The sequence below is a fragment of the Alligator mississippiensis genome, chromosome 4 (assembly GCF_030867095.1).
Source record: "Alligator mississippiensis isolate rAllMis1 chromosome 4, rAllMis1, whole genome shotgun sequence".
Lineage (NCBI taxonomy): Eukaryota > Metazoa > Chordata > Crocodylia > Alligatoridae > Alligator > Alligator mississippiensis.
This window is the reverse complement of record NC_081827.1, coordinates 165,755,757-165,782,886: the sequence shown is the minus strand read 5'-3', so window position 1 is coordinate 165,782,886 and position 27,130 is coordinate 165,755,757. Positions and strand designations below refer to the sequence as shown.

At 42.7% G+C, this 27,130-nt stretch overlaps 1 protein-coding gene across 5 annotated transcripts in view; it reads right to left on the bottom strand.

Annotated features, from left to right (window-relative positions):
* Window positions 1-27,130, bottom strand: part of FBXL20 (F-box and leucine rich repeat protein 20) — a 92,094-nt gene that overhangs the window by 25,923 nt on the left and 39,041 nt on the right. For 4 of the 5 annotated variants that reach the window (XM_059726993.1, XM_059726992.1, XM_059726991.1 and 1 more), the window contains 2 exons: window positions 8,920-8,974; window positions 3,473-3,547 (listed from right to left, as the gene is read on the bottom strand). In XM_059726993.1, coding sequence (XP_059582976.1) covers window positions 3,473-3,547; window positions 8,920-8,974 — 130 coding nt within the window. Of the gene's footprint in view, window positions 1-3,472; window positions 3,548-8,919; window positions 8,975-11,111; window positions 11,247-27,130 lie in introns of those variants that run through there. The other variant, XM_059726990.1, reaches the window with a different exon arrangement.

Genomic DNA, 27,130 nt, shown 5'->3' with positions numbered 1-27,130 from the left:
ATGATAACTTTTAAGGTAATATTCAGTTTTCATAATCTCCTGTTTAAAAAGTTAAGTACTACTACTAATAATAATAAAACAGCAACTGCAGATTAAAAATAGTCTGGATACTATTATAAGCACACAGGCACTGAGAAAATGCAATCACTGTCATGGTAACAACATAAAATGAAGGAACAGAACTATTCAGCTTTTGAAGATGGAGAAACAAAGAACAACTACCCAAATGCAAAGAAGAAAGTTAAGGCTATTTAGTAGAAAAATCCTCACCAGTAACAGAAACTGACTGCTCAGAAGAGGAAGTTAAAGCATTATTACTGCAGGTATACAAGTCAGATACAACACAAGGAAAATGGACTTAGTAAAATAAAAACAAACAAACAAACACATGGTACCGTAAGAAGTATAAAGGACTGTTATTATTAGACAGGTACAGGGAGAAGAAGGGCAGTACAATGGAATTCTAATCTCTCAAGAGGATATCTTTCTCTCGAAGTTATCTTAAAAACAAAAAAAAAATCCACAAAGCTTTTTACTTCAGAGGATGAAGTGTGAGATTTTAAAAGGAAAGACCAAACAAACTGCACCAACACATTAGTTTTAGTGTCTAGCAATATATATCCTCCCCCTTTGTTTTGCTCTCCATCTTTGATCACTGTGAAATGGATGTCAGTCACTTTATCGTGTGTTACCAGTATCTAAAAAAGTTATTATGATTAAGAGTTTTTTCCCTCTAACCCCTTCCTCCCAAACCAAAAATGTAGTCAAGTATTAGGCTAGCTACTGAGGATTGGCATGATCTAAAAAGAATCTCAGCCTGCTTGTACCCCACATCTACCTTCCTTAAAACTTAATCTACAAAAATAAAGCTACCCTGGGAATGTTTGCTGCAGCTTGGAAGCACTGCAAGTGTTGCATTATCTAAAAGGGATCAAGGCTACATCCCACACTGCATTTTCAGAGGAGGAGAGTTAAAGAATTTTAAACAATGCATGCCTTTGTAGGACTCCGCAGCAGCCTCACCATGACTATGAACAAATGCACTTGGGTTGCAGAGGATTTAAATGCAGTAACAGCCACTTTAAATATTTAAGGACACTTTCAGGGAAGATGTAGGGCTTAGTATCTTTTAAAATAAACAACACTTAGGGCTTGGACAGTCTGAGAATGCTTGCTGAGGGCAAGAAACAGAAGCTTATTGGAGCATCGTGTATTAAAAATGGAAGCTAACACTCGGCCACAATTGTGGCTGCGTACAGACATCTGGGGAGGCTAGGGGGAGGTTATATCAAGTTAAAAATGGCTACCCAATCTAAAATAAGTCGGGATTGTGGGACTAGTGGAGAGGGCTCGGGGAATTGGGGGGAGTTGAGGGAAAGCAGGCTCTGCGTAGGATGGCGGGGTGTCCACAAAGAGATCGGGGGTGGGGAGGTGGTATCCACAGGGAGGAGCTGGGGGTAGGTGGCAACTGAGAGGGGGATCAAGGGACTAGTGAGGTCCATGGGAGAGTTTGGTGGGACCTGGAGGCTCAAAGGGTCCACAGGTGGGCTTAGGGACTCCCCCCCACCCCGACCAAGGGCTATTTTTAGCCCTCTGACCCCCAGATGAACAACCCCCACCCCAATTTGCTCAGCTCCCAGCACTGGCAAATTCTGGTAAAAGTGACCCCAAGAGTGGTTTGCAGGATGGCAAGTTTGTTGGGTTCGGGGAAAGGGCAGGGGGGCTAAAAGTAGCCCAGTGCTGGGAGGAAAGGGGAAGAGGGGCAAGCAGGAAAATCACATCCCTAGGGCTGAGGCCTGCATCTGGGTTTTCCCAGCCTTGGGGCTATGCTGGAAACTGTACAGAAGTCTGGGACAGTTAGACCGGTCTAAAAATGGACAACCTGATCTAAATGGAGCGTACCTCAGATGTAAGGTTAATTTAAATTGGGTTGGCCATTTTTAGACCAATTTAACTATCCTGAATTTCTATACAGTTTTCACTTAGATCCACCAGGTCCACAGCTGGGCGAACTAAGTTAAATTGAGTGGCCATTTTTAACCCAATCTAACCTCTCTGTAACCTGCCCAAATGTCTGTATGTGGCCTCTATGTTCATGCACATAGTAGTGTTCATAGGCAGAATTTTTAAGCCATATAAAAGCACTCAAAAAACAGAAAACCTCATTTAAATGTAAAGCTGTCTCAAAATGAGAGGAAAGGATTTTTGTGAGCGATATCTTTTATTGGACTAACTGCATGTTTGGGATGGACTTAAGCAAGTTTTTTAATCCAATGCATTCATTTCATTCCACAAAAATCCTTGCCCACCCCTCTCTCTCTCACAGTTGAGAGAGCAGTTTGGCTAAAAAGTTCCATCCTCATTTTCTTTTTTACCATGGATCAGGGAGCTCCAATAAATATTACCACACGTGCAGGAAAATTATGGCATATACAAATGCAGACCTTAATGAAAGCTGTGAATACTTTTATTTTACCTTTCTCCTTTAAATGGGGTAATGTTTGTTAAGGAAAGCAAAACCATGTTTCCTCACTGTCACAAACCCCAGGCTACTCACACCCAATGCATTTAGATCAGGCTCTAGGACACACAAACTGCAACTGTGTTGCAGGCCATTTCCTTTATCTTAGTTTGTGTTTAAACATGTGCTTGGCCCCAAAAGCACTGAAATACTCCCCTCTAAAAATGCAGTGCAACTTTCAGCTTCCATCAAACCCCTCAAATCAGGCCATTCTTAGTTTTACATACTTCCTCTAATATAGAGTTTCAAAGAAAATATAGTAATCTGATAAGGGGCTGAATCCTTGTTTGTTTTTTATTTTTCATTAGCCAGGATCACAAACTTTTTTGGTCCTCAGAATAGCAAATTACAGACATTCTTGGATGGCCTTCACAGTTTACTTCGACACATTTATCCACAGGTACAAGACATTTCCACGGCAGATGTTTTAGAAGCAACTCAGAACTGGAGATCTCTTGCATCCCCCGCGGGGTTCACATTTTCAATTTGGCCATGTACAGAAAGGAGAGAAAAAGCCATAGCAGGCTTGTGTCATAGAAACACTGTAACATAATAGCATAAATATGAATGTACTACATAAAAAAGTGATTTTATTGAGGAGAAAAATTCTAGAGCCTGATATTTATCAGCAAGCTTTCAGCAATAGAACATATTTACCCCTGTTATCTCTTGTCTCAGGAAACTAAAAACTGTTTTCTTACTGTGTACATGTAAGCAGGTACAGACATTCAATGTATGACTTTCAGTCCTGATATAGATAAATAATTGTCCATTTCCAAAAGCTGAATGAACTGCCAAGCCGTTAAAGTCTCTCTGAAGCTAAGAAGTACTGAAATTAATGATTTCTATCTCCAGAGAAGGTAAAAAGGGTTATACTGGGAGTATTAATCTATTCCAAGCTGTAATTACATTTTAATGAGAAAAATAGGTTTGTATGTCACTTAACTATACCTCAATATCCCTCTGGAAATCAAACAGGTCAATTCGCTGCCAGTTACTGCCATCCAGGGCCAGAACATTCCATGCCTTTATGGAAGGAAAAAAATGTCAGTGTGGTTAAAATGAAAAAAAAAAAAATGCCAATAGGAATCTAGTTACAATTTGTCCCTTTCAGAAATAACAGTCTCAGGTGAGAAAGCATCAAATAATTATTGCAACTGATGAAACCCTTAGGTCAGCAATACCAGTGGTTCAGCCAGGACTTACCTTGCTTATACAATATGCTCTACCTAAATCCTTGTATATCACAGAAGTCTTATGCAGACAAGTCTAAGGCATCAATGAGATTTTCACTTTTAGGACATACAATAAACTTACGTTGCATTTAGAAAAACTTTGCAACTGTGGAATATATCCAGGGGTAGCATTTTAACAACATTCATTCAAGGATCTCAAAGCATTTTAAAAATAAATGGTGTCTATAAACGTACTCCAGAGTGGGGGGGGAGGGGCGTTTTAATTAGACTGGCTCCCAAACAGCCATTTTAATTAAAACGCTGCAATCATGTGTATTCGGCATCCTATATTCAAAATAGCTGAGGGGGTGCTTTAACTAAAGCTCATTCAATGAGTTTTAGTTAAAATGCCCTGACCACCATTTTGAAGTGTGAGACACTAAATACATGCAACACTGCAACATGCTGGAGTGTTCCTATTTAATTCAATTTAACTAGATTTAATCATGTCTGCTCCAATGCATTCTAATTAGAATGCGTCAGAGCACGTGTACACCCAAAGGCTTTATTTCCAAGCATATGTACCCATTTTACAGAGGTTTAGACAGGTCAACGGGCTAGTTTGTTGATTTCAGAATTGCTGAATATCTGTGGATTACACTGACGGCTGCGAGAGCTGCAGGAACATGGCACCTCTGGAAAAAAAAAAATCAGGCCATGGGCAAATTAAGGTCCCAGCATATCACAGGCACAGCCAGGAAAAGAACCCAGAATTCATGACTCCTTGAGGTCTTGTGCCCAAACACAAGACCATTCACTGGGTATTTTCAAAGCACTTCTGCTTCCTCAGCAACAATTCTGTTCAATTAGCAGCTCTCGGAATTCCCCAATTTCCCTTTTACCCAGTCACTTTACAACCCCCAACAACATACAATTACATCTGATTTCTGAAGCAACATGACACTGTAACAAAAGGCAAATCCATCTTACATGCAATGAAAATCATTAGAATTTATACTCAGTGCCAAATTATGTGCCATTTCACCATCAAAAAGAAAAGAGCCACAGGGGTTATGACAGCGCTCACTTAACTCTGAATACCCTTCCTTTTCAGATTAAGGGAGTCAGGCAGTCCTTACCTCACTCAGGTAGTAAATACACCCTGTAACATATGTACACATTACAGTGCCAAAGAGTAGGTCAAGGACAGAGCATTAACTGTGAAATTCCTCACCTCTGTAAATTTAAAATCAGGTGTTTAACCTCCACTATAAAAATAAATCAACCTTCTCATATACTAACATTTAGAAAGTAAGATTGTTTAAGGCATACATCATTTTCAGGCACCTAACTGAAGAGTGGAGCAGTGGTGCTGGCAAACAGAATATTTTATTTAACATTCACACTGCCAACTAACCTCCCTGTGGCAGACACTTAAACTGAGGTGCTGTGCAACTTTTACAAAAAGGAAGATATGGAACCAGATAAATTTGCTCATTTCCTATGATGTGGAGGTCCAGCAGGTGCATGACAACTGCTTGCTACATATTTTGCAACTCTCATAGTTAACTGGGCTCCTCATTTTCAGTTCTTGCTTCTACTTGTTCCCATTGCACACCTTTTAATGTTGCAGGGCCTACACCATCTTTTTGTCATGCATTTGTACAAAAATGGCAGGGCCTTGACCCAAATGGGACTCATGGGAGCCACTGCAATATGAGTTAATAAGCCTGTGTACAGCTGGGACTGGGGTTTCTGCAGCTAGGAGAGAGATCAGGTCTGAGAAGGATTAACAATCCAGGAGGGGGTGACCAGGTATTAGTGGGATTCCAGACAGCACTAAGTTTAACATCGGCAGCTCAGTGGTATTTAGTGAAACAAAGAAATTTTATTTTTTTTAAGGAAACAGTAAATACACCATCTCACACACACTCACTGAAGACAGAAGGGAGTAGATGATTTGCTTTCATATAATCCAATTCCTAGACATGAACTAAGCGCTTTTTCTTTTTTTTTTTTAAATAAGACTATGGCCCAACCCACATTAGATGACAGCCTGCAATAGTGAGATTTATGGGAATGAAAATCTATCAAGTTACTAGTATAAAAATACTTGGAAAAGGCTGTTTATGCCAGTCTTGAGCATAGAGCAAGTTTTCAGAAAGCAAATAAATCCACAGAAGGAAGCTTATAATTTTTTTTTGCGTGTTAATTACTTTTCATAACAGTTGTTGCTTCCAGCAAATTTTGATACCACATGTGATGAGGTCTGTGCAGTTAGGTCTAGCTGGAAATGTTTACTGAAATTCTTGAAATCACTACCATTACCTTGGCGTGAAAGAGAAAAAATGCCATTGTATTCACAGTACATGCACACTAGCCAAGGAAAGCTCTTTCTGCTCCGGCTGGACTGTGAGCACATACTGTAAAGAGACTGATTTCCTAATAAGCCATTTAAGTGAAGAGGCTCAGGCATCATTAGCATCTCAAAAAGTAACTAGTATTAAAGAACTAGTTCAAACACTTATTAAGAGCATGCAGCCCATTGACACATAAGGCTCTTTTGTTTTAAAAAGTATTTGATACATACTAATGGTTTTGCCTAATCATATCTATATTCCTCCATCTGTCATGTTCTGGGAGTAGATAGCATGAAGCATCCTGGTGAACCTCTAAGACAGGGGTCAGCAATGTTTTTGAGCAGAGTGCCAAAAATACCTGCAACCTCAACTTGTAAAACACTGGTGTGCCAGGCTAGACCACGGTGGAGCTGTGAGGGGCCTAATCCTTGTTGTGGCAGCACAGCCCCAGCCCCTTCCCTGCTGTCGGCCCCAAGGTGCATGCCAAGCAAAACGCCTTCGCAAGCCATGCTCTGCCACCTGTGCCGGGGGTTGCCTACCCCTGCTCTAAGATGTCCTATTCTTTCCAGCCTATCCACACACACTTAGGCTCTCTCTGGAATAACTGTCAGGTATGTTTTTCTACTTTCTCCTCATTTCTATCCTGACAAGTTTCTTCACAGAACTGTGATGCAAAGAAAGAAGAATCAATCCTGAAAGATAGGTCCAGAGTCAGTGCCAAGGGTCACTGTGAAAAATGAATAACAAGTGTCAATGTGAGTGTAACTCCCATGCTGCCACAAAGACTATTACAGCTATATTAGGTGTAGGTCTGTAGTACCTTGATTTAGCTGTTATTAGTGGTATTGGGCAAGGGACTAGATCTGAGCAAAAGAACAAGGAGATCCACAGCTTGGGCGCAAGGCAGAAGGGAACTGCTGAGGCTGGAGAGACAAAAGGATCCTTGTCTCAGTACTCGCTATAAGCCTGAAGCAGCAGGGTGTAGGGCCTAAAGCTAGATGAGCCTGGAGTTTCCAATCCTGGCTCACTTAAAGCTTCAAAGAGATGACATGGCAAACACCATGCCAGACTACTGAGAGTCTTACTCAGACACTGGATGCAGTGCACACAGGAATCAGCTTCATCAAGCAGGAGATGCATCTCTTGAAGCCCTTATGCGGCTTATGGCCCCAACAAGAGGCTGAACACAGACTGAACAAAGATGAGTTCCAGTCACTTCATACAGCAGAAAAGCTGACAGAAAAGGGATTTTCTCCCGTAGAGCACAGTAAAGATGTCACCTCATCTATCCCTTAAGAGGAAAAGTTGTTCAAGGTAGTTTTACAAGGGGGGTCATATTCCACAAATGGGACTACGTAAACCCCCCCACATGACAATGGATTCTTTATCTGTTTCACAAAAAACATTTTATTCTTACAAACAACTCTGTAAAACATTTCTAGAGCAGCATGTTTACTATTTTCACTTTAAAAGAGAGGATATTTTTCTTAAGCATTTAAACAAGCTATTCAAATATTTGTTACTTATGCTATGAACTGAAGACCTGCTGTTTGCGATTATTAAATACAAAAAACCTATGTTAAAACAACACCACCACTAAGCTTTATATAAAAAAAGCAGCGAGGAAAAGCAAAGCTATGGTTCTTCACAACTGTAACTTCATTTTTAATTACACTTGTACTGAAGTTACCACCACAGTATCACAAAATGCCATAACTTAGATGTACAAGGCAAAAGAGTTTGCAATAGCTGAGGGAACTGAATCGTCTTATTTCTGGGTACTTAGAATCTCAATCAGGAGATTAGTCCTATTCAATGTTTATATTTTCCTGAAAATAAGTAATTAAATGTGCAAGAGCAAAAGAAGTGTACCAGTTTAATGAATGTTTTAATACAGAATCCAATGAGAGTACTATATTTGCATATAGACTAGATTGAGCAAATGACTCAGTCTTAAGAAAGAAGCTACTTATTGCCTGTGTCACAAAGCATCTAATGTGTTCACAGATGCCCTGAGGAAAGGGACGGGTGTGACAAAAAATGGGAGTAGCAGATGAGATGGGTAAACACCTTTGGAAGCCTATGTGGGCCAGTCACTGAGGAAGTAAAACTAGTAAGTATGGAACTCAGGATACAAAAGAATGTGATTATTAACAGAAAGTCTGTGGGTTGTGTGGTATGTCCACTTGCAGAAATTCTGGACAAGAGCTCTTAGAACAAGTCTGGAAGCTCCAGTTGAACTGGGGGAAGTTGAAGATCCATTTTACTTCCAAGGAATCTTAGGACTGAACTTCACTGGCTGAACTGCATGGTCCTAAATTACTTTACCAGTTAAACAGTGAATTCAATACCTAGTTTTCCTTCCACCACTTTGCAGTGACTAAACTGAAGCAAAGGAAAAAATGCTCATTGATATTCTCTTAGCATTAAAAATTAAAGTAATTAACTTGATAAATTGAACTAAAAACACATTTTACTTTTTAAAATGTGATTTTATCTATCTTCAACTAACATAGCCAAGATGAATACATTTCTTCTGTTCAGTGCAGCCTTTCAACGCCATCTAGACTGTTCTTAGAATTTTTTCTAATGGTTGCAACTTAGTTTTCTCTAAGATGGATAAGGCTTTAGTTGCTACCAAATGGAAATATTTAGATATGAACTGCAGAATCATCAGTGCAGTAGATAGCAGAAGTTCCTGGCATTTCTAATTTACTATGGAGAACGATATTCTTATAAACAGAGCTTACTAGTACCTACAACTCCTAAAGTCCTAAAATCATACTGAGACACAGGTAATTAAAATCTACCAACACTGAAGGGGGGGTGGGGGTAGGAAACAAACACAAAGAACTTTTCTTACCCTGGAAACCTGAGCACAGCGACACAGAGTGACCACATCCAGGAAAGAGAATATTCTGTAAGAGAAAATAAAAATGTAAAGACATTTACTTCAAAGAATCTCAGTTATTTGCATGTAAAATAAAGAGAATGAAGAAAACTTAAAGAAAAGTTGGAGAAAGAAAACGTCTTTGTACAGTAATTCAGCTGGAAGCTTAACGGAAAATAAAAGTGCAGACCAAGCAGTTAATAAATGAAAGCAGAATCCCACATATTGAACTGCCGTGAAATTTTTAATCTCATACCTCGTAGTATTTGCTGACAGAGAGTAAACTGAATGATTATTTATCAAAACACAGATACTTAATGCTACCTTGTAGCTCAGTAGTCAAATGCTCAATTAGCTCAGGACATGTCAGAATAAATGGTTACAATTCAACACAAGAGAACAGTTGTACAAAGAATCTGTCTGTTTAGCAGTGAAAATTCCCCAACAGTTGTATTGCTCTGACAGCAGCTGCCAAAATGCATAAGAAGTTAAAAGCTTCAGAAAATCCTGGAGCCAGGTTCCAGTTCAGAAACCAATATATTATTTCCTATCATTAAAAATAATTAAATAAGCAAAATGAGAAATAGTTGAAAGTGCTGTGTCTTCCACATGCCCCAGGGAAAAGGTGGAACAAGTGTATCCTGCCGGATGAGTTAATTAGAGTGTGTCAGTGGTATAAGGTGTGTAAATCAGGTGTGGCAGGAATAAGCAGACTATTTGAAACCCCATCTCTTTGCAAGAGGGCACACCCAAAAGTATTTAGACCTGCTACATCTATTTGCTTGTTGTCCTCTTTATCAGAACATTAGAAGGAGACTTCTACTCTGTATTCTTTTTTCAAGGGGCTTGGTTTTTCTATTTAGTATCCTACTGAGTATATATAAATCCTTAAGTACTAGATTTTACACTCCTGAGGAAATAAGCATTTATTAACAATATCCGAGCCCTGGACTAATCTATATAAATAAGATTAAGGAGTTTGAAACAGACATTTAACACAATAAACGTTTATAACCTATGATGTTGATTATGAAACTATGTTAACCACAAGGTTAAGAGCTTATAGCAAAAGATAATTTATTTTCATAACTTAATTGCATTATTACATATTTATTATGATACATCCTGATACCCCTAAGTGTGAAAGGTCAGCTTTAATATTGAGTAGAAGTGAAGAGTATTTTCAGAAAGTGGAAAATGTTAATATTTGTATTTATAAAGATTCAGGACAAGAACTGTGTATCTGCTGCTTTGTTTCATAGTTTCAAAGGTCAGAAGGGACCTGAACAGATCAAGCCCAACCCCCTGCCCTGGGCAGGAACGAGTGCTGGGAACATAATACCCCAGCCAGATATCTATCCAACCTCCTCTTGAAGACCCCCAAGGTAGGGGAGAGCACCACCTGCCTTGGGAGCCCATTCCAGAGTCTGGCAGCCCTAACCATAAAGTAATGCCTTCTGATATAAAGCCTGGATCTACTCTCAATCAATTTGTGGACGTTATTCCTTGTTATCCCAGGTGGTGCCCGGGGGAACAGAGCCTTACCTATTTTCCGCTGGTCCCCCCTGGTGAGTTTATAGACAGCCACCAGATCCCCTATCAGTCTGCTCTTTTGGAGGCTGAATAGATTCAGGCCCGTTAGTCTATCTTCATAGGGCCTGGCCTGCTGCCCCCTGACCACGCAAGTGGCCCTCCTCTGGACCCTCTCAAGGTTACCCACATCCCTCTTGAAGTGCGGCACCCAGAACTGGACACAGTACTCCAACTGCAGCCTGACCAGTGCCGCATAGAGGGGAAGGATCACCTCCCTGGACCTGCTTGTGATGCATCTGTAGATGTACGACAAGGTGCAGTGTAGCCTTACTGACCGCTTCCTCGCATTGGTGGCTTATGTCCATCCTGGAGTCAACAATGACTCCAAGATCCCTTTCAGTCACTGTGTTGTTGAGAAAGGTGTTTCCCAGCCTATAGGTATGCTGCAGGTTCCTTCTCCCTAGATGCAGCACCTTGCACTTGTCTGCGTTGAATTCCATTCTATTCTCCTCTGCCCACCTCTGTAACCTGTCTAGATCTAGTTGGATTCTGTCCCTCCCCTCCAGTGTGCCCGCTTTTACCCACATCTTTGTGTCATCAGTGAATCTGGACAGCGTGCTTTCCACGCCCACCTCCAAGTTGCTGATAAAGATGTTGAATAGCACAGGCCCAAGGACCTGGGGAACTCCACTGCCCACATCCCTCCAGGTTGAAAATGACTCGTCCACCACCACTCTCTGGGTGCGACCATCGAGCAAATCTGCCACCCATCTGACCGTGTAGTCATCAATGTCACAATCAACTTTTTTTTTTTTATGAGCATGGGGTGAGAAACAGTGTCAAAGGCCTTCTTGAAGTCCAGGTAGACAACATCCACCTCAACGCCCGCATCCAAGGACTTTGTGACCTGGTCGTAAAAGGAAACAAGATTAGTCAGGCAGGATCTGCCTGCAATGAACCCGTGTTGGTTGCCCCTGAGCATTACCTACCATGCTAGGCCCTCGCAGATGTGCTCCCTGATAATTTTCTCAAAGGTCTTCCTAAGAACCGAGGTGAGACTAACTGGCCTATAGCCTATAGTTAGCTGGGTCCTCCTTTCTCCCCTTCTTGTAAATGGGGACATTGGCCCTTTTCCAGTCCTCTGGGACCTGGTCAAAGCACCACGAGCACTCATACAGCCATACCAGGGGCCCTGCTCTGATCTCTGCCAATTCCCTCAGTACCCCTGGATGAAGTGCATCCGGACCTGCTTATTTAAACACATCCAGGCCTTCCAGAAGTTCCCTAATTAGATTGTCCCTGAACCTAAGCATGGTGTCATGTCCCCTGCATTTGACAGGGTTTTACAAATTATTTTTAACTGAATTTAATTCAAAGTGTTGTTTCTTCTTTTTAAAGGATGGAAATATTAGCAATAAACTTAATCTAATTCACCCTAAATTTTTGCTCTATCATATGCAGTTCCTACAGGACAAATCAGCTTCTAAATCCCAGAATTGTAGGAGAATGCTTCAGTTTCTCTCAAGAAACTAAGGCTGCTTCTGTGGTGGATATGTCATACACTTAAACTATTAGCTGTTGCATAAAGGTTAGCAGGTTTAGACAATGCAATTGCTCCACAGTGCAGTATCAAAGTGCCATGCATAAGTTTGAAAATTCCTCCAAACATAAATGTTCTAGATCAGGAGTCAGCAACATATGGCCCATAGACTGGACCTGGCTTTATGCAGAGCTGGAGGGCTTTACCGGTGGAGGACTTTGCTCCTGTCATGGCCAGGTAGCTGGGAGTTGCACCCATACTGCAGCTAGAGGGCAGGGAGACGTGGTATCCAGGTCAAAACACTGGCCCACCTCACACTTGAGCAGGTTTGTTCTGGCCCACAGCTCAAAAAGTTGCTGAATGCTGCTCTAGATCAGGGGTGTTATAAATATGGTCTGCTGACCCCCATCACCTGGCCTGCAGTGCTACCCCTGGCCCTCAGAGTTAATCCACGTGCTGCACACTGCGCCTGCCCCGTAAGCCTGAGGCAGGTAATGCATTTAATGGATCTGGCATGGGAAGAGAGGGAATCTGTGGGCCCAATCTGGCCCATGGACTGGCCCTGAGCCACTCATCTGGCCCCCAGGGGCAGATGAGTTTGACACCCTAACTCTAGATAATCATGTCAAACAGAAAACCCTAGGTAAGTTATACGGCCCATTGCAGATATATGGGAAGACTGCATGACAGGGACCGAGGACCCTCTAGAAAGCTAATAATAATTTGGGAACTCTTGAGACAAGTTATTATCTTTCTTCAACCATGTTGTTTGCTTCAGGTTCCTTCTTACTGTCCTGCACCCAGTCAAGATTTCATCTGTCTCCAAATCAGATACATAAGAAGCTAACGCTGAAAATCAGCAGGAGAGAAGAGATGCAAAAGACCAAATGAAAGATGGAGGAACAGGTCGGCATATAGACTGAGTTACTGACAACTCCACCTCCTAGTTTCTTGCCCAGTGGACACATATTCTGCAACAACTGGGATCATTAAATGCTCTAGCTAACAGTCTGTTTCTGTAAGAGAGGAGGGACTGGTGGCAGGGCATTCTTAGTAAGGGATCCATTGTTCTTAATGTCACTCACATTTGTGAGTGCCTGAATAAGTAACTTCCATGACACCCTGAAAAATCCAGTTCACCCCACACTAGGACAGCCTACAAATTGGAGAGAGAAAGACAGGAGGCCAAAGGAAGAGATGGGCAAGTCTAGATTGGGAAAAATGTGAAGTTGAGAAGACCTCATTCGCATCTGTTTTCCTTGCATGATTTATAGGCCTGATGAGCAGACCATACTGCTGCATTACTGAAAATGTTTCATATAAATTATGTATTTTACTCACTGCCTGGAATAAATACATAGTATCAGACTGGTAAAGCTGGTGAAAGAGGCATTTACAATAAGGAATAAACATCTTGTGTACTGATGACAAATTGTTCTTTACAACAAGGTCATGACTGGGAGGAGTTATCAAGGCTCCTGCTGACACACACCAGGCAGGCAAAGCAGTATATGAAAACTGGGTGTGTGTCAAGTATTCACAGATATTACAATTATATGCACTAGGTCAGTGTTTCTCAGCCCATGGTACACGTACCCCTGGGGGTACGCGGGTGCTGCATTTTGGTCTTTGCCTGCTTGGACCAGAAGTTCTGGCTGCTGCCCCTCCCGCCACATCCAGTGCGCTGGAGATCTCACTCCCCAGCATCAGTGTGCTAGGGGATAGGGAGGAAGGCCTCACACAGGCTGCTTTGCCCTAGGCCACGATGGAAAAAGTGGGACTCAGCTTGAGGCAGTGAAACCAGAAGAGCCATGGTGGGACTTCCGGTTTCACTTTTGCCGCATCCATCGGCAGGGGGTACGTAAGGTACCAAAGGTTGAGAACCATTGCACTAGGTAATCTGTAAGTAGCAAGCCATGGGCTTGCAGTTTTTCAGGAAAGGAGACTGGCAGGGGTGGGATGACATGACATGCTATAACAAATAGCATTATCAGGACTGAAAAACCTTGACATCATCATCAGCAAAAGCACTCTGCTGACTATCCTAAAAGGAAATAAACTACTTATCACATTCAGTTCTCAGAAAGAGACAAAAATCAATTCACAAGGGAATCCATTGGTGGAGGTCTCATTTGTCAACATCCCAAAGACTGCCATCTCATTAACTATTTTCTTTAGCTTTGCTGTAAAAGTAATAGGATTTCAAGATCTTGCTTTCATTAACCTTGTGACCTCTGATGCTCAGTAACTCTGCAGTGGATATTAAGTAGCTTTCTTAAGGAGGGTGGGAACAGTGTGTGGGTAGAACAGAATAAATTAGCAGCAGAGCAGCAGGCACATGTTTTACAGGCAAAGGGGTTAAAGGCAGTGACCCTCAACCAGGTGCCTTCAGATCTTTTCAAGCACTGTTAGGTATGAGAACATAATTCACATGGTAAACCCAGGGTTTCAAAAAGGAATCCATAGTGTTAAAGACATTTTGACCTGTTGTGGTCTTCCTGAGTTCTTTGCAACAGAAAAGTTGCTCATTATTCTGTAGTAAAAAAACAAGTGAAAAATAAAAGCTTACATTTTCTGAGGGGTTCCTTGTGTCTAAAAAAGGCTGAGAACAACTGGATGAAAGGCCTTTTCCACATGAGTATATTTTTGGTATTTTCTTCCCATTATAAATGTTTCAGTATAGTATGAATGTATCCACATTGCTTTGTTTATACTGGATTAAGCTACTTCCCTTGTGAATCATTACACCCACACAGCTGTGCACTTTTCTGAAATAATCTGCCCAGACTTCTGGATAGTATTTCATGGTGCAGCATACCATTGCCAGTCTCTATACATTCTGGGCTTTTTCTTATGGTGCATTATGGGATGCCTACTAGAACTTGGGGACTTGGCAGGCAAACTTAACAACTCTCAGTCTTTTCTGGCTTCCCATGAATGTATCTGCTTAACACAAATCAATGTCACTTTCAAAGTGGTGCCAGGTAGAAGGGAGGAAACATTATGCAGTCCTGCAATCCTGACTCATCAATGGAAACAGGCTACTTACTACATATATACAGGAAGACACAGAGGGCTGTTGGCTTGGGAAACAGTGATAAGGCTAAAGAAGGAGGAAATCAAGCATTAACTTTTCTAGTGCATTTCCCCACAGTAGCTCCTCTCAGTGGAATACCACTTCTGGGCTCTACCAAGTATCATTGGACTCCTCTACACGTTATAGATTTTGCATAATTAACTGGTTAATTGCACAAATACCTTATGACCAGCTATCACATGATAAAAAGCTCCAACCAGACCTCAAAAATGTATACTAACTTTATAACTGGTTGCTATCAAGCTTTAATTGGTACATATAGCTGGGTCTCCCTTGTGGATGGGAACACCGTGCCCAGTGTGACACCCACTCCTCCCCCAAGCCTTAGGATTCGAGGAAGCCATGATCCTTAAGGCTCAGGGGTAGGTGAAACTCCTGCTCAGCTGGGGGGGATTCCAGTCACAGGAGCTTTTTTCTTGCTGATGCAGGAGGAGCCCCAGATCAGGCTCCCCCTGTACCAACAATAAGGCACAATGGAATCTAATGCATAGTCCCACAACTGCACCTCTTGCTATGTACATGTGGCATGGTAGAAGGCATGATTGTGTGGATTATGCATTAGACCATATTGTACTTTTACCTGCATGTGTAGAGGGGATCATAACACAGTGGGAAAGATAGTGGTGGAGTGCTGAGGTGACCAGCAATGGCAGAAAGTCTACAGAGACTGGGTCATGACCCCTGCAGGCACAGCACACTTGACACGGCGGTTGGGGCTGGGGCCATGGGAAGGCAAGGAGCAGCGTCCAGGAGCAGGACGGGTGAGCAGGGCTGGGATTGTGGAGCAGTGACAGTGTAGGGCTGAGGCCCAGGGCAGAGCCATGATCTGCTCTTGGCACATCCCTGTGAGAGGCTCTGGGTCCACAGGAAGGGACGTGTGGGGAATGGAGCAAATCACCCAGATAGGAGCAATTCCTCCCTGGCTGGGCTGGGCCGGGCCAACAGCCCCTTCCTCCCTCCCCCACAGCTAGCCCAAATAATTGCCCACCCCTGTACTACTACAGGTGCAACATGGGCTGTATGAACAGCTGATCTGAGACAGAAACCTGGAAATGTGCCAAGCTGCAAACTAAATGTACCCAGAAATTTCCCAGAAAAAGTGGTATTTTTTGACCCTGCCCCCTTCCCTCCCCACCCTCACTCTGGAGTTAGAACAACAGTTCACAGCTATAGCAATGCGTGGTAACACAGCTTACTTGGACTTTAAAATGTTGTTCCTCAGATAAAAACTAGTTATTCTGAATCTATTTGTTGACAGCTAACCAGGAAATCAAACACTTACCTTAGTTTTGGACTAATTGTTCAAAGAATCCAGGAATAATATAACATGCCATGAACAATGCTACTTCTAGACAGATTAGGTACATATTCCAAGTTTAAAATCTATATATGAAAGGTGCTAACAACTAAATACCTGGCTGGCATTAATACCACAACAGGTTGCTGAAAAATAGTTCCTCAACCTGAAGCAGCTGTTGTTCTTGGAGCTGTTGCAGCAAACTCAGATGCCATTCTAAAGGGCATAAGCCTCATCCACAGAAGACTGGACTTTTCTTCTAAAAAAAGAGCATGTGTGGGTGTGCACAGCACACGGTACACTCTCCCCCTGTGAGATGCACGCTAACCACTGAAGGTTAAATAACCATTCTTTTTTCTTTGAAATAAGTCAGCTTGGGTCTTATTGTATGCTACCAGCAAGCAGTATCCCACTCTGGATGGTGGGAATGAGGCATTCCAGCTGCATCATCAGCTGACAACAACTGACTTCATCAGCTGAACAACTGAAGTACTGCTCTCCTGAACTTTACAGCTGACCTCATGGCCAAGTCCAAACCATAACATTTGACAAAGGTCAATGAGTTGCTGCCCTACTGATCTCCAATTCTGGCATATTGCTTAAGCAGGCAGGCAGTGTTGCCTGCACACTGGTGCAGTCAGCATTGATGTTCAGTGGGAAAGGGATAACGGCCAGCTGGTAACACAGTGAGATATACTGCATTATCCATTCGCTATGAAGAGACAGCTTGACCTTTAGAATGTCCAGCTATCGCTGTGAACAGATGGAGTGACCGTCTAATTGTTCTGGTCCTTTCAACATAATAAAGCCAAGTCCTGGATTCACCTAGGGTGTGTGTTTTTTCTTCCAGTAGAGTGGCCTTTTAGGAAAATGCTGGGTAGCATTCATGACCAACTAGCTTAGATGAATATGTGAGACCATGTTAGGAATTAACTTCAGGCAAGGTCTTCACATTCCCTGAGTTCTCACAGAATCTTGTATAGACAGTATATGAGGGGTCTGGCAGAAATGTCTGAAGCTCATTCACTCTCCTGGATAAAACTACTATATAGCCGGTGGAGAATGGTGAGGGATGCTGGGCAATGAAGCTCAGAGGCTCTAGATTATATTTAGGTCTCAGATTGGAACAGGTTCTCTGACCACTGAGTGTGCAAAAGCCCCTGAGGAGCTTCAATATTATTGAGGGGAGAAAAGAAATCATAAAAATGTAAGAACTGACACTTATTGGGTCAGAATGTAGGTCCATTTTGCCCAGTCTCCTGTGTCAAAGTAGCAGGAAGTGGATGCTCAAAGGGAGAGTGGACAAGGTATGACCAGGGTTTATTCCACTGTTGCTTTGCCGCTTGCAGCCCCAGCATTTAGGACCTAATAAGTTCTAATTCAGAGGCTGTACCTCCATACTCAATAGCTATTGATATACTTTTCCTCCAATAATTTGTCCAATTCCTTTTTGAATCTGGCTAAACTTCAGCATCAATTATATTTTGTGGCAGAGTTTTAATTACATGCTGTGTAGAAAACACTTCCTTTCGTTAGTTTTAAACTTACTACCTACTAGTTTCACTTTATGACCCCTACTTCTTATATGGAGAGAGATAGTAAATAATAAATCCATATTTACTTTCTCTTCACCATTTAGTATTTTGTAAAACTTTATCATGCCACCCCCACCCCATTTAAGTGTCTCTTTTCTAAACAGGCTCTGCTTCTTTAGTCTCTCCTCATAGGAAAGCCACTCCATACCATTAATCATTCTTGTTGCCCTTCCTTAGACCTTCTCTAGTTCATCTCAATCCTTTTTTAGGTGTGGGGTCCAAAACTGGTCACAGCATTCAAAACGTGGATGCACCATGGACTTATAAAGGGGCATAATGATACTTTGCTTTGTTTACAATTCCCTTCTAAATTCCTAATATTTTGTTTGTTTTTGATGGCTGCTGAATACTGAACTGATGTTTTTAGCTAGCTATCCACAATAACTCCCAGACATAACTTCCAGATCTCTTTCCTATGTGGTAACAACTGTGCATCACTTGACACTTATCTACATCAAATTTCATTTGCCATTTAGTTGCTCAGGGGTATAGGTTGTAGGTGTGTTGGTCTAAGGACACAGGCAGACAAGGATCTTTGGGTGAATCTGATATCTTTTATCAGACCAACTTAAATAGTTAGAAATTTTTTTTAGCAAGTTTTCAGGTTTAAAAACCCTTCATCAGGTTGAGGAAGTCTCTGCAGTTGGTGTGTGCTCTTCCTGGATGGAATGAAAAGTAAATAAGTCAGAGGCTGGACTAGTATGCATGCAAGACAGGCAGTCAGTAAAGATGTAAATTGAGGAGTCAGTGGGTGAGAGACAGGCTGGGTGTGGGGGAGAAGGGGGATGAATGTAGCAGTTAAATAGTGGAGAGGTACCTAGGGAGTCAGATGTCAGGCAGGTTATAGTGTGTCATAAATCCATTGGATGAGATATATTACATTTCTGGAAGTGCAGCTGTAAGATGCAGGGATGCTGATGGCTCTGTTGTGGGGTGTAGTAATTGTGGGGGTGGTGGAGAGGTGTTGGCAGGTTTTGCATTTCTTGTCATGGCATGGTCTGGGTCCATTCAGTATGTTCTGGGCCCGAGGAATTTTCTTCTAGTGATGAGGTTAGCGAGGTTCAGTGCTTGTTTGAAGGCTAGGATGGGTGGTTCTGGGAAGATCTCTTTAAGAATAGGGTCTCTTTCTAGTATGGGTTGCAATTGTTTGAGGATTTTCTGTATGGGTTCGAGGGAGGGGTGATATGTCATAACCAGCAGTGTGCGATTTCTGGGGGGGTTTCTTCTGTACTGCAGCAATTTTTCATGTGGCAGCTGGGTGGCTCTTTCAAACATGTGATCTATCTCTCTGGATGAGTGCCCTTGTTGGGTGAAAGCCGTTTTAAGATTGGTGAGGTGGCAATCCTGGGTGTTCTCCTCAGCGCAAATTCGGTGGTATCTGAGGTCTTGGCTGCACATCACAGCTTTCTTGGTGTGTTTAGGGTGATTGCTGGTTTTGTGCAGATACATATGTTGGTCTGTGGGTTTCTTGTATAATGCATGAATGGCGCATGCCGCTGGCAGCTGGGGGGGCATGGCTGCGCCGGCAGCAGCCGAAGCCTGGCAGCGGTAAGCTGGGAGCTCCTGCAGACACCACTGGCACTAATGGCGACGGGGTGGGTAGCGAGTGCCGACCGGGGGTCAGGGACCACCCGTAGGCGCTGCCGACAGTGTTGGGGGCAGCCAGCTGCTGTTGTGGACCGCCCACACTGTTGGCGGCAGGGTGGTGAGCGGTGACCACCCACAGGTGCTGCCAACAGTGTTGGCAGCACCTTTTTGCAGGGGATGCACTGCCACGCTCAGGGGAAAGAAGTCCCCAGTAGACCTGGGTTTGTCGTTGAGTGCGCCCCCCCCCCCCCTCCTGTGGGACACTCCATCCACCCCACCATCACAGTGTTCACAAGCTGCACCTGGTACTTTGAGGTATGTAGAAAAAACATTTAAAGCTGTGTCTAGGGCCAAATTGCTGATTCTCCGAATCAGCATTGAATCTTCAGATTTGGATTTGTCCAAATTGAGTTGGGGATAGTGATCCAAATCAACTAATCAAATCACTGTTCGAAATTCAGGCTGAATCCGAATCGAATAGGGCCTGTTTTGCACAATCCTACTGATTACGCACCCATCAACCCTATTGTCTCTCTGCAAGTTAGTGTACACACAGTCAAGCCCTTACTTTTCTCTAAAAGTGCAAAGTTTCAAGAAGTTAATTGAATAAAGGATATCAAACAACAAGAATGCACTTTTTGTACAAAATAATGATTAAATTGAGTTTGCCTGACCAGTGATTTAAATCATGATTTAAATCAATTTGATTTAAATCAAATCCACCCCACGTGAGACATAATCAAAGACTTTTTGGAAGTACAGATATACTATGTCAACTGCATCACCCTGATCCACCTGCTTATTGACACCCTAAAAGAACTCTAGTAGGTTGGTAAGGCATGATTTCCCATTGACAAAACCTTATTGATTCCTTCTGAACAAATCATGTTTATCCATATGATGAACAATTCTTTTTTATTATTGTAATTTTTTTACCAGCTTTCCAGTAACAGAAGTTAGATTTACTGACCTGAATTTCCTAGGGCCCCTCTATAACCTCTTTTAAATATGGAAGTCATATCAGCAATCCTCCAGTCCTCTGGTACCAAAGCTGGTGTGATGATTATATGGTTGCATTGTTTGTTTTCACATGCCCTGTTGCAAGTGTTTTTTTTTGGATGGTTTTTGTTCTGGAGGGGAAAAAGTTAATGGCTGGATGGTGCCAAATTAATTGCACTCTGCCCGTTGGATGGCTCTGGAAGGGACTTTCTGGAGAACTAAGGCTTCCTTCTAGAAGCTGAGGGGGGAAGGGGCGAGGGGAGATAAGAACGGGGAGCCAAAGAGGAGTGTACACATGCGTGCATTTACCACCTTGCAGCCTGCCAGAATCCAGAGTGTGAAGCTCCAGTGAGTGGAGACAGGGGGAGTTTGCCATGAGAGGACTACAGGTGAAAAGGCTGGAGTGGTTAGGCAGAGGCAACCTGTTGAGGCCCAAAAGAGAAGCAGAGACCTCCAGGGCTGAGAAGGCTGCAGAGACAACGATAATTCCTGCCTGCCACTGGAACCAGCTGGGGACTGGTCAGGTGTGAGAGTGAAGTGTTAGGACTTAGGATGTTTTAAACCTTTATTTTATGTTCTGTCTTCCCAGTCATGCAAAGTGCTCCTCCCTCCACCCCCACTCCCACCTACCTAATTATTAAAGCTGTACTTTAACTGAGTATCTTACCTTGCAGGGAGTTTGTACCCTCATGGCCTTGACTGACTCAGGATCCCATCACTGCTGTTTTTAGCAATAGGTTGCACACTACAGTTAGGAGTCTGGCAATTTCCTATCTGAGCTCCTTCAGGACCCTAGGGTGAATGCCATTGGGCCCTGGTGATTTGCTACTGTATAGTTCATCAATTTCCTTTATGACTACATCTACTGAAACCTCAATTTGGATCAGCTCCACTGACTTGTTCCTAGAGAAGAATGGATCTGCATAACTCAGCAGGCCAACTGCAAGGTGAAAATGCCACAAGTGCAGAGCCATCACACTGTCTAGGAAGATTTGCACCACTGAATTCCAGAGGATAACAGGTTTGAATGTTGTACAAGGCCAGTCTTGATAGTTGAGCTCAGGACATTCATGTGAAACTCCATATTGTCCAGCAACCAAATTCCTCAAATCTATTCGTCCAAGTGAACTGCTTACTCCATGCAACACATGTGAACAGAATCTTTGGTGGGGAAACCTTTTCATGTATTTATGGAATTCAACTTCCAAGACAACTCTACAGTGACATGATGGGCACTATATTTTTTGTTCAGTATCTTCCCAGGGAACAGACCTACCAGAACAGTGATTCTCAAACCAGGATGCCAGAGCACTTTACGGTACCTTAAAATCCTTTCAAGGGTGCCATGTAATGTTAGCATTGTTAAGTGTGCAAACATGACTCATAAAAGAGACCTAGAGATTTCAAACAGGAATCCATAGCAGGGGTTCTCAAGCCCTGGGCTGCAGCCTGGTACTGGGCCGCAACAGATAGGCTGCTAGTCCACATCATGGTCAGCTGCTGGACCAGCAGTGGCCGTGGACTGGCAAAGTGCGACCCCACCAGAGCCAGGCGGAGAGGCCACGGCTCCTTTGGCAGGGCCTGCAACAGCACAAGGTTTGGCCCACCGCCCCTGCTCCGGGTGCTGGGGAAATCTTACCTGTCTGCCAGCCAGAAATTCCAGCCATGTTAGGCTGTGACTGCTGGACCATGGTTTGCTGGGCCACAGTCACTTCCAGGCCGCAGCATAAAACCTTTGGGAACCCCTGATCTACAGCATTAAAAACATTCTGACCTGCTGTGATCTTTTAAAGTTCTTTGCTATAGAAGAATTGCTCTATTAATTTTTTATGTAGTCAAAAAACATGTGAAAGTTAAAAGCTGGAACTTTCAAAGGAATGCCTTGAGTCTAAGAAGGTTGAGAACTACTGTATGAGAAATAGAGTTGGAAACAACACAGGTCAAATCAAGCAAGCAGCATCTTATACATGCATGCCAACATGAGACTTAACACTGAGAAACAAATTTGTTCTTCTGTAGTCAGCTTTGATGCAAGTTAAGGAATAACTGGCTCTAATAACTTGAACCTGTCCTTACACAGTAATGCCTCTTCTGATTTGGAATTGATCACAGCTCAGATAAACTCTATTATCTGAGTTGTGCAAAGTGATTTTTTTTCTAGTTCACTAGAAGGGGTCAAGCAAGTGAACAGGAACACAAAGTACATATGTCATGATTGCTGCTGCTGGCTAATCACATTTCATACCTACTGAATTTACTCTAATCCAAGACTCATTTCCCCCCCCTCATTTAACATGGAGGAAAAAACCGTTCATCTTGGATTTGAGTATAAGGCAGTAGGGGGAGCAGATGGCTGCTGTGGCTCTGGATCTGGCTCCAGCCCTGACCCAGAGTTGGGGTTGGAATTGCAGCTGCTGCCTGCCCCCTTACTGCTTGCCCTTCCTCCAGCTCGCATAACTCCAGCCCAGGGCAAGGAACATGCATTTACTTTAGCCCCAGGCCAGCCTACTAACAGATGATAAAGCATGCGGGGGGAGGCAGATGCTGGGGGGGGAGGGAGGAGGGAAAGCACGGATCAAGCTACTTGACTCTCCTACTGCCTGCCCACCTTCGCCCCCACCAGCCTCCCTCACTATCAGTCTCCCTGGTGCCACTTTCCCCACTGCAGTGGCTGCAGGTGGGGATGGGGGACCGAAGAATTTAAGACAACTCTCCAATAATTAGATTCTATATATGGAAAATTATAATGAAAACGTATACATTTTCCATGTATGGAATTGAATTCTTGGAAGGCCAGTTTAAATACAGAGTCGTCTTGGTTTTGGGTAAATATGGTAATTTTTGGAGCCCTGAGGAACTGGTATTGGTAATGCTCAGTCTTGCTGTGAATCTCAAGTGGTAGACAGATGAATATGTAGGAAGCAATCGCTCTGTCTGTCAAAAACCATGGACCAGTCCTGACCCAGGACAGAGAGAGACAGAGGGAGAGAGAATGGTTGAGGCAAGAGTTAACACCTGAATCTAGCACACTTTACTGAACTCTACTCCCTTGGCAGAGGATTTATACACGATACGCTGGGAGAAGCAATGTCTTCTCTCTGTTGAGTAGTGCTTGAGTTCATAGCCAGGTCTGGTCTCTCTTTAACACTTCCCTTTCACCTTCACCCCTGCATTACAGCACAAGTGATTTTGAGGACAATGTTAGTAGCAGACGAGCTAGTGCCAAATCCATCAGTACTGGTGCAGAAGTGGCTGGCGGTGATGGTGTTGGAAGAATGGTGCCTGGCACTGCAGTACGTGAAAGTTGATGTGACTGTCAATTTTGACTATTTTTCTTCCCAACTTCTCATTCTCCACTGGATTCCAGGACATGACATCTGCTTGGAAGGGAACTCACTGAAGACAATACTTTGGGCTCTTTGGATGTGGATGTCTCTTCTGGATCTCAGAGAATCACACTGATTAGGTGAGGAAGTGTAGTGCCTTGACAAACAAGTGTTCAACAAGAGGGATTTACACACACTGCTTGTTTGGGATGTGGCCTTCCCCACCGAGAAAAAGCACTGGGTATGGCCATTACCTAGGGAAATCCATCACAAGACTGATGGGACAGCCTCTGAGAGGTTAGAGTTTACCATGGTGACAGAGGCAAGGTGCTTCACTCTACCATACAAAGAATGTTGTATACATGTTGTATTAAAAAAAAAAAAAAAAAGAGCAGAAATGTCCAAATTAAAGAACAACAGTGAAGGACAATTTCCTTACAAAACTAATCTAGCTGAACTAACCTAGGTGACTAATCTATACTTTTTACACAGCAGCATAAGGAGGTACTGGGTATGTATGTGGCCAGGGACATTACTTAAAAGTCTGATCAACAGGAAGATGGATCCTTTTCAATCTCCTTTTCTGGTCCCAACAGGCATTTTGTTTGTACACAGCTCTGACTCCAATTCTGTTTTTTTAAAGCAATCCAATATATTAAGAAGCTATTAATAGAGCCCAAGCAAAAAAACAAGTCTTCCCTTGAATTAAATGTTATTTTACAGTATAATGTCAGCATACAGGAACTGAAGTGATGACTACGGACATGTTGGAAGTCATGGAATACTATAACATTTCCTCTACATTTTTGTTACATGAGTGCAAATAGCTATCTCCATAGGAACGCGACCACAGCTAAGTCACTAACCAGATTCATTTTCTCTATTTTTATTAAAATACTTCCTACTCCATAGAAATTCCAGACTATTAATAAGCCTCTTATCCTTCCATTTTGGCTGCTGAACTACAATTAAATTCACTACCTTCCCGCTTCCTGGTGAAAAGTATGCTAACATGGCTAACAACTGCCTCTCACACCATGGATGTTAATTCTGACCTCAGTGGGATATACCCAAATAATCAGGAAGACTTCTCATGTGCCTAAAAGCCAGTCTGCTTTAATATATTTGAGGCTTACTGTGTTCATTTTAATTTGCCATTCCATTTTGTCCTGCTATTCTTCTATCAATAGTCTCCTTTTGCCTTCCTCATGGGTTTTTCAAACTGCCCTCACTTGACTGGTTGCTTGGAAGTAGGAGTCTGATAATGACTAGGTTCATTAGTAAAATCATATGCTTAAACAACAAATAAAATGACTTTTGTTACAAAAAGCTAAAACAGATATTTTCACTGTTATCTGCACTGCCTCTTTCCTCTTCTTCACTCAGCTAGTACAAAATGACTCAGCAAAACCAGGCAACAAAAGTCTTTTTTTCTTTCTTTCCCCAGCAGCAGTCAACCCTTCTGTTGATCATTTTGGTTGTTCCAGAACTTTGCTTCAATTTGTAACACCTCACAATTGCTGGAGAGAACAGCACAGCAAACATCTTACAGGCAGAATGGACCTGAAGTTAGTTTTCCATTTAGTACACCCCCTAGGAGAGGCTTTTCTTCCACAGAGACTAGTGGAGGGAGACAGAGAAAGCAATGTTGCCTTGCATGGCTAGGCAATGATCAAACTTGCTTCCTCCTCCAATAGGAGCACAGCATGGGTCATAAATGCTGGGCCTCTCCTTACACCAGTCTGAATTCCACAGTCTGCACAGCAAAAACAGAACCAAGATAAACCAAAAACTAGTTAAAGTGTAATAAACATTTCTTATTAATATCCAAGGGCCCTTTTAAAACTAAACTGGACAACAGGGAGGCACTCTTGGGTTGGCAGAAAGTTTGGAAAAGCCCTGGAGTCTATTTTTTTTGCATCAGTAATTTAGAAAAACAAAAAGAAGAAGAAAAAAAAAAAAGAGAATGAGAAGAGGACAGACACCCTTCTTTGAACTGTTCCACAGCAGCCAAAATGCTGAAAACATCTTTCTACTTAACTGTATAGACCAACATTATCACTCAGACTAATAAAGAACTAAGTAGTCAGATAGAAGAAAATGGTCAAGCTGGTAAAAAGCAACTTTTTTAACAGTTACCTGGACACACTTTTGATTTTACTTTACAGGACCAGAAGAATCCACTATAAATTTCAACTGATCATTATGTTGCTTCTTTTAAGTTCTAAACAACCTGCACATCTTGATAAACTAAATCTACTCACATTTGATGCTATATTGTTGCATTTGGCATTTTCCTTCTCAGAGATGACTGACCACAAGAAAACATCCTGTGCTGTTTAACTTGTTTGAACACTCACTGAAGGAGAAACAGACATCTGGCTGAATATTATCTGCATTAACCTAAATCTGTATCATATCAGTCAGAGTTGTTTAAGTCATTTCACTGCAAAGTTAATATGACTATCATTAAACAGCAGAGCTAAGGTCAGAAAACCTGCGTGATAAGCTGTCCAGGCAGCATCCCCTCCTAAGACAGAGTTAACTTGACAGGGAACAAATCATCTTTCAGCAGTTTACTCAGGGGCTGAACAGACTTGGGCTGGCTCAAAAAGTACAATCATAGCAGGGTAGGGGAAGACACACTCTGCTTCCTGTTCTACAGTGGATACTCTTTAAGGTCAGAGTTAGTACACCTGCAGCCTCCAAGGGTACTGCTGATGGCCCTGCACACTTGCCAGAGACCACGCTATAAACCAGTGCTGAGACCCTCTCCTTTCTCCTTTATTTTCCAACCCGAGATTTACTATCCCGGGGTGGGCAAACCGTGGCCTATGGGCAGAATGCGGCCCACCAGGCCATTCTATCTGGCCTGCAGGGCCCCTAAAAAATGTAAAAAGTTAATATTTATCTGCCTTGGCTGCCTGTCATGCAGCCCTCAATCCCTTGCCAAAACTCAGTAAGCAGCCCTGTGCCCAAAATAATTGCCTGCCCCTGTACTATCCTGTACTGCACCACATTCATGCCCCAAGACCCTGGAGATGCTGCTCTCCCCATCACAGACACACTGCTGCTCACCTGTTTTGCCACTGGGTTAACCCCAAATATCCTACAGCAGCACCTTATACCCAAAGGTCCCATACTCTGTGGTATCCACTGCTCCCCATGGCCATCACCCTACACCGGGGAGGGCAATTATTTCAGGCAGAG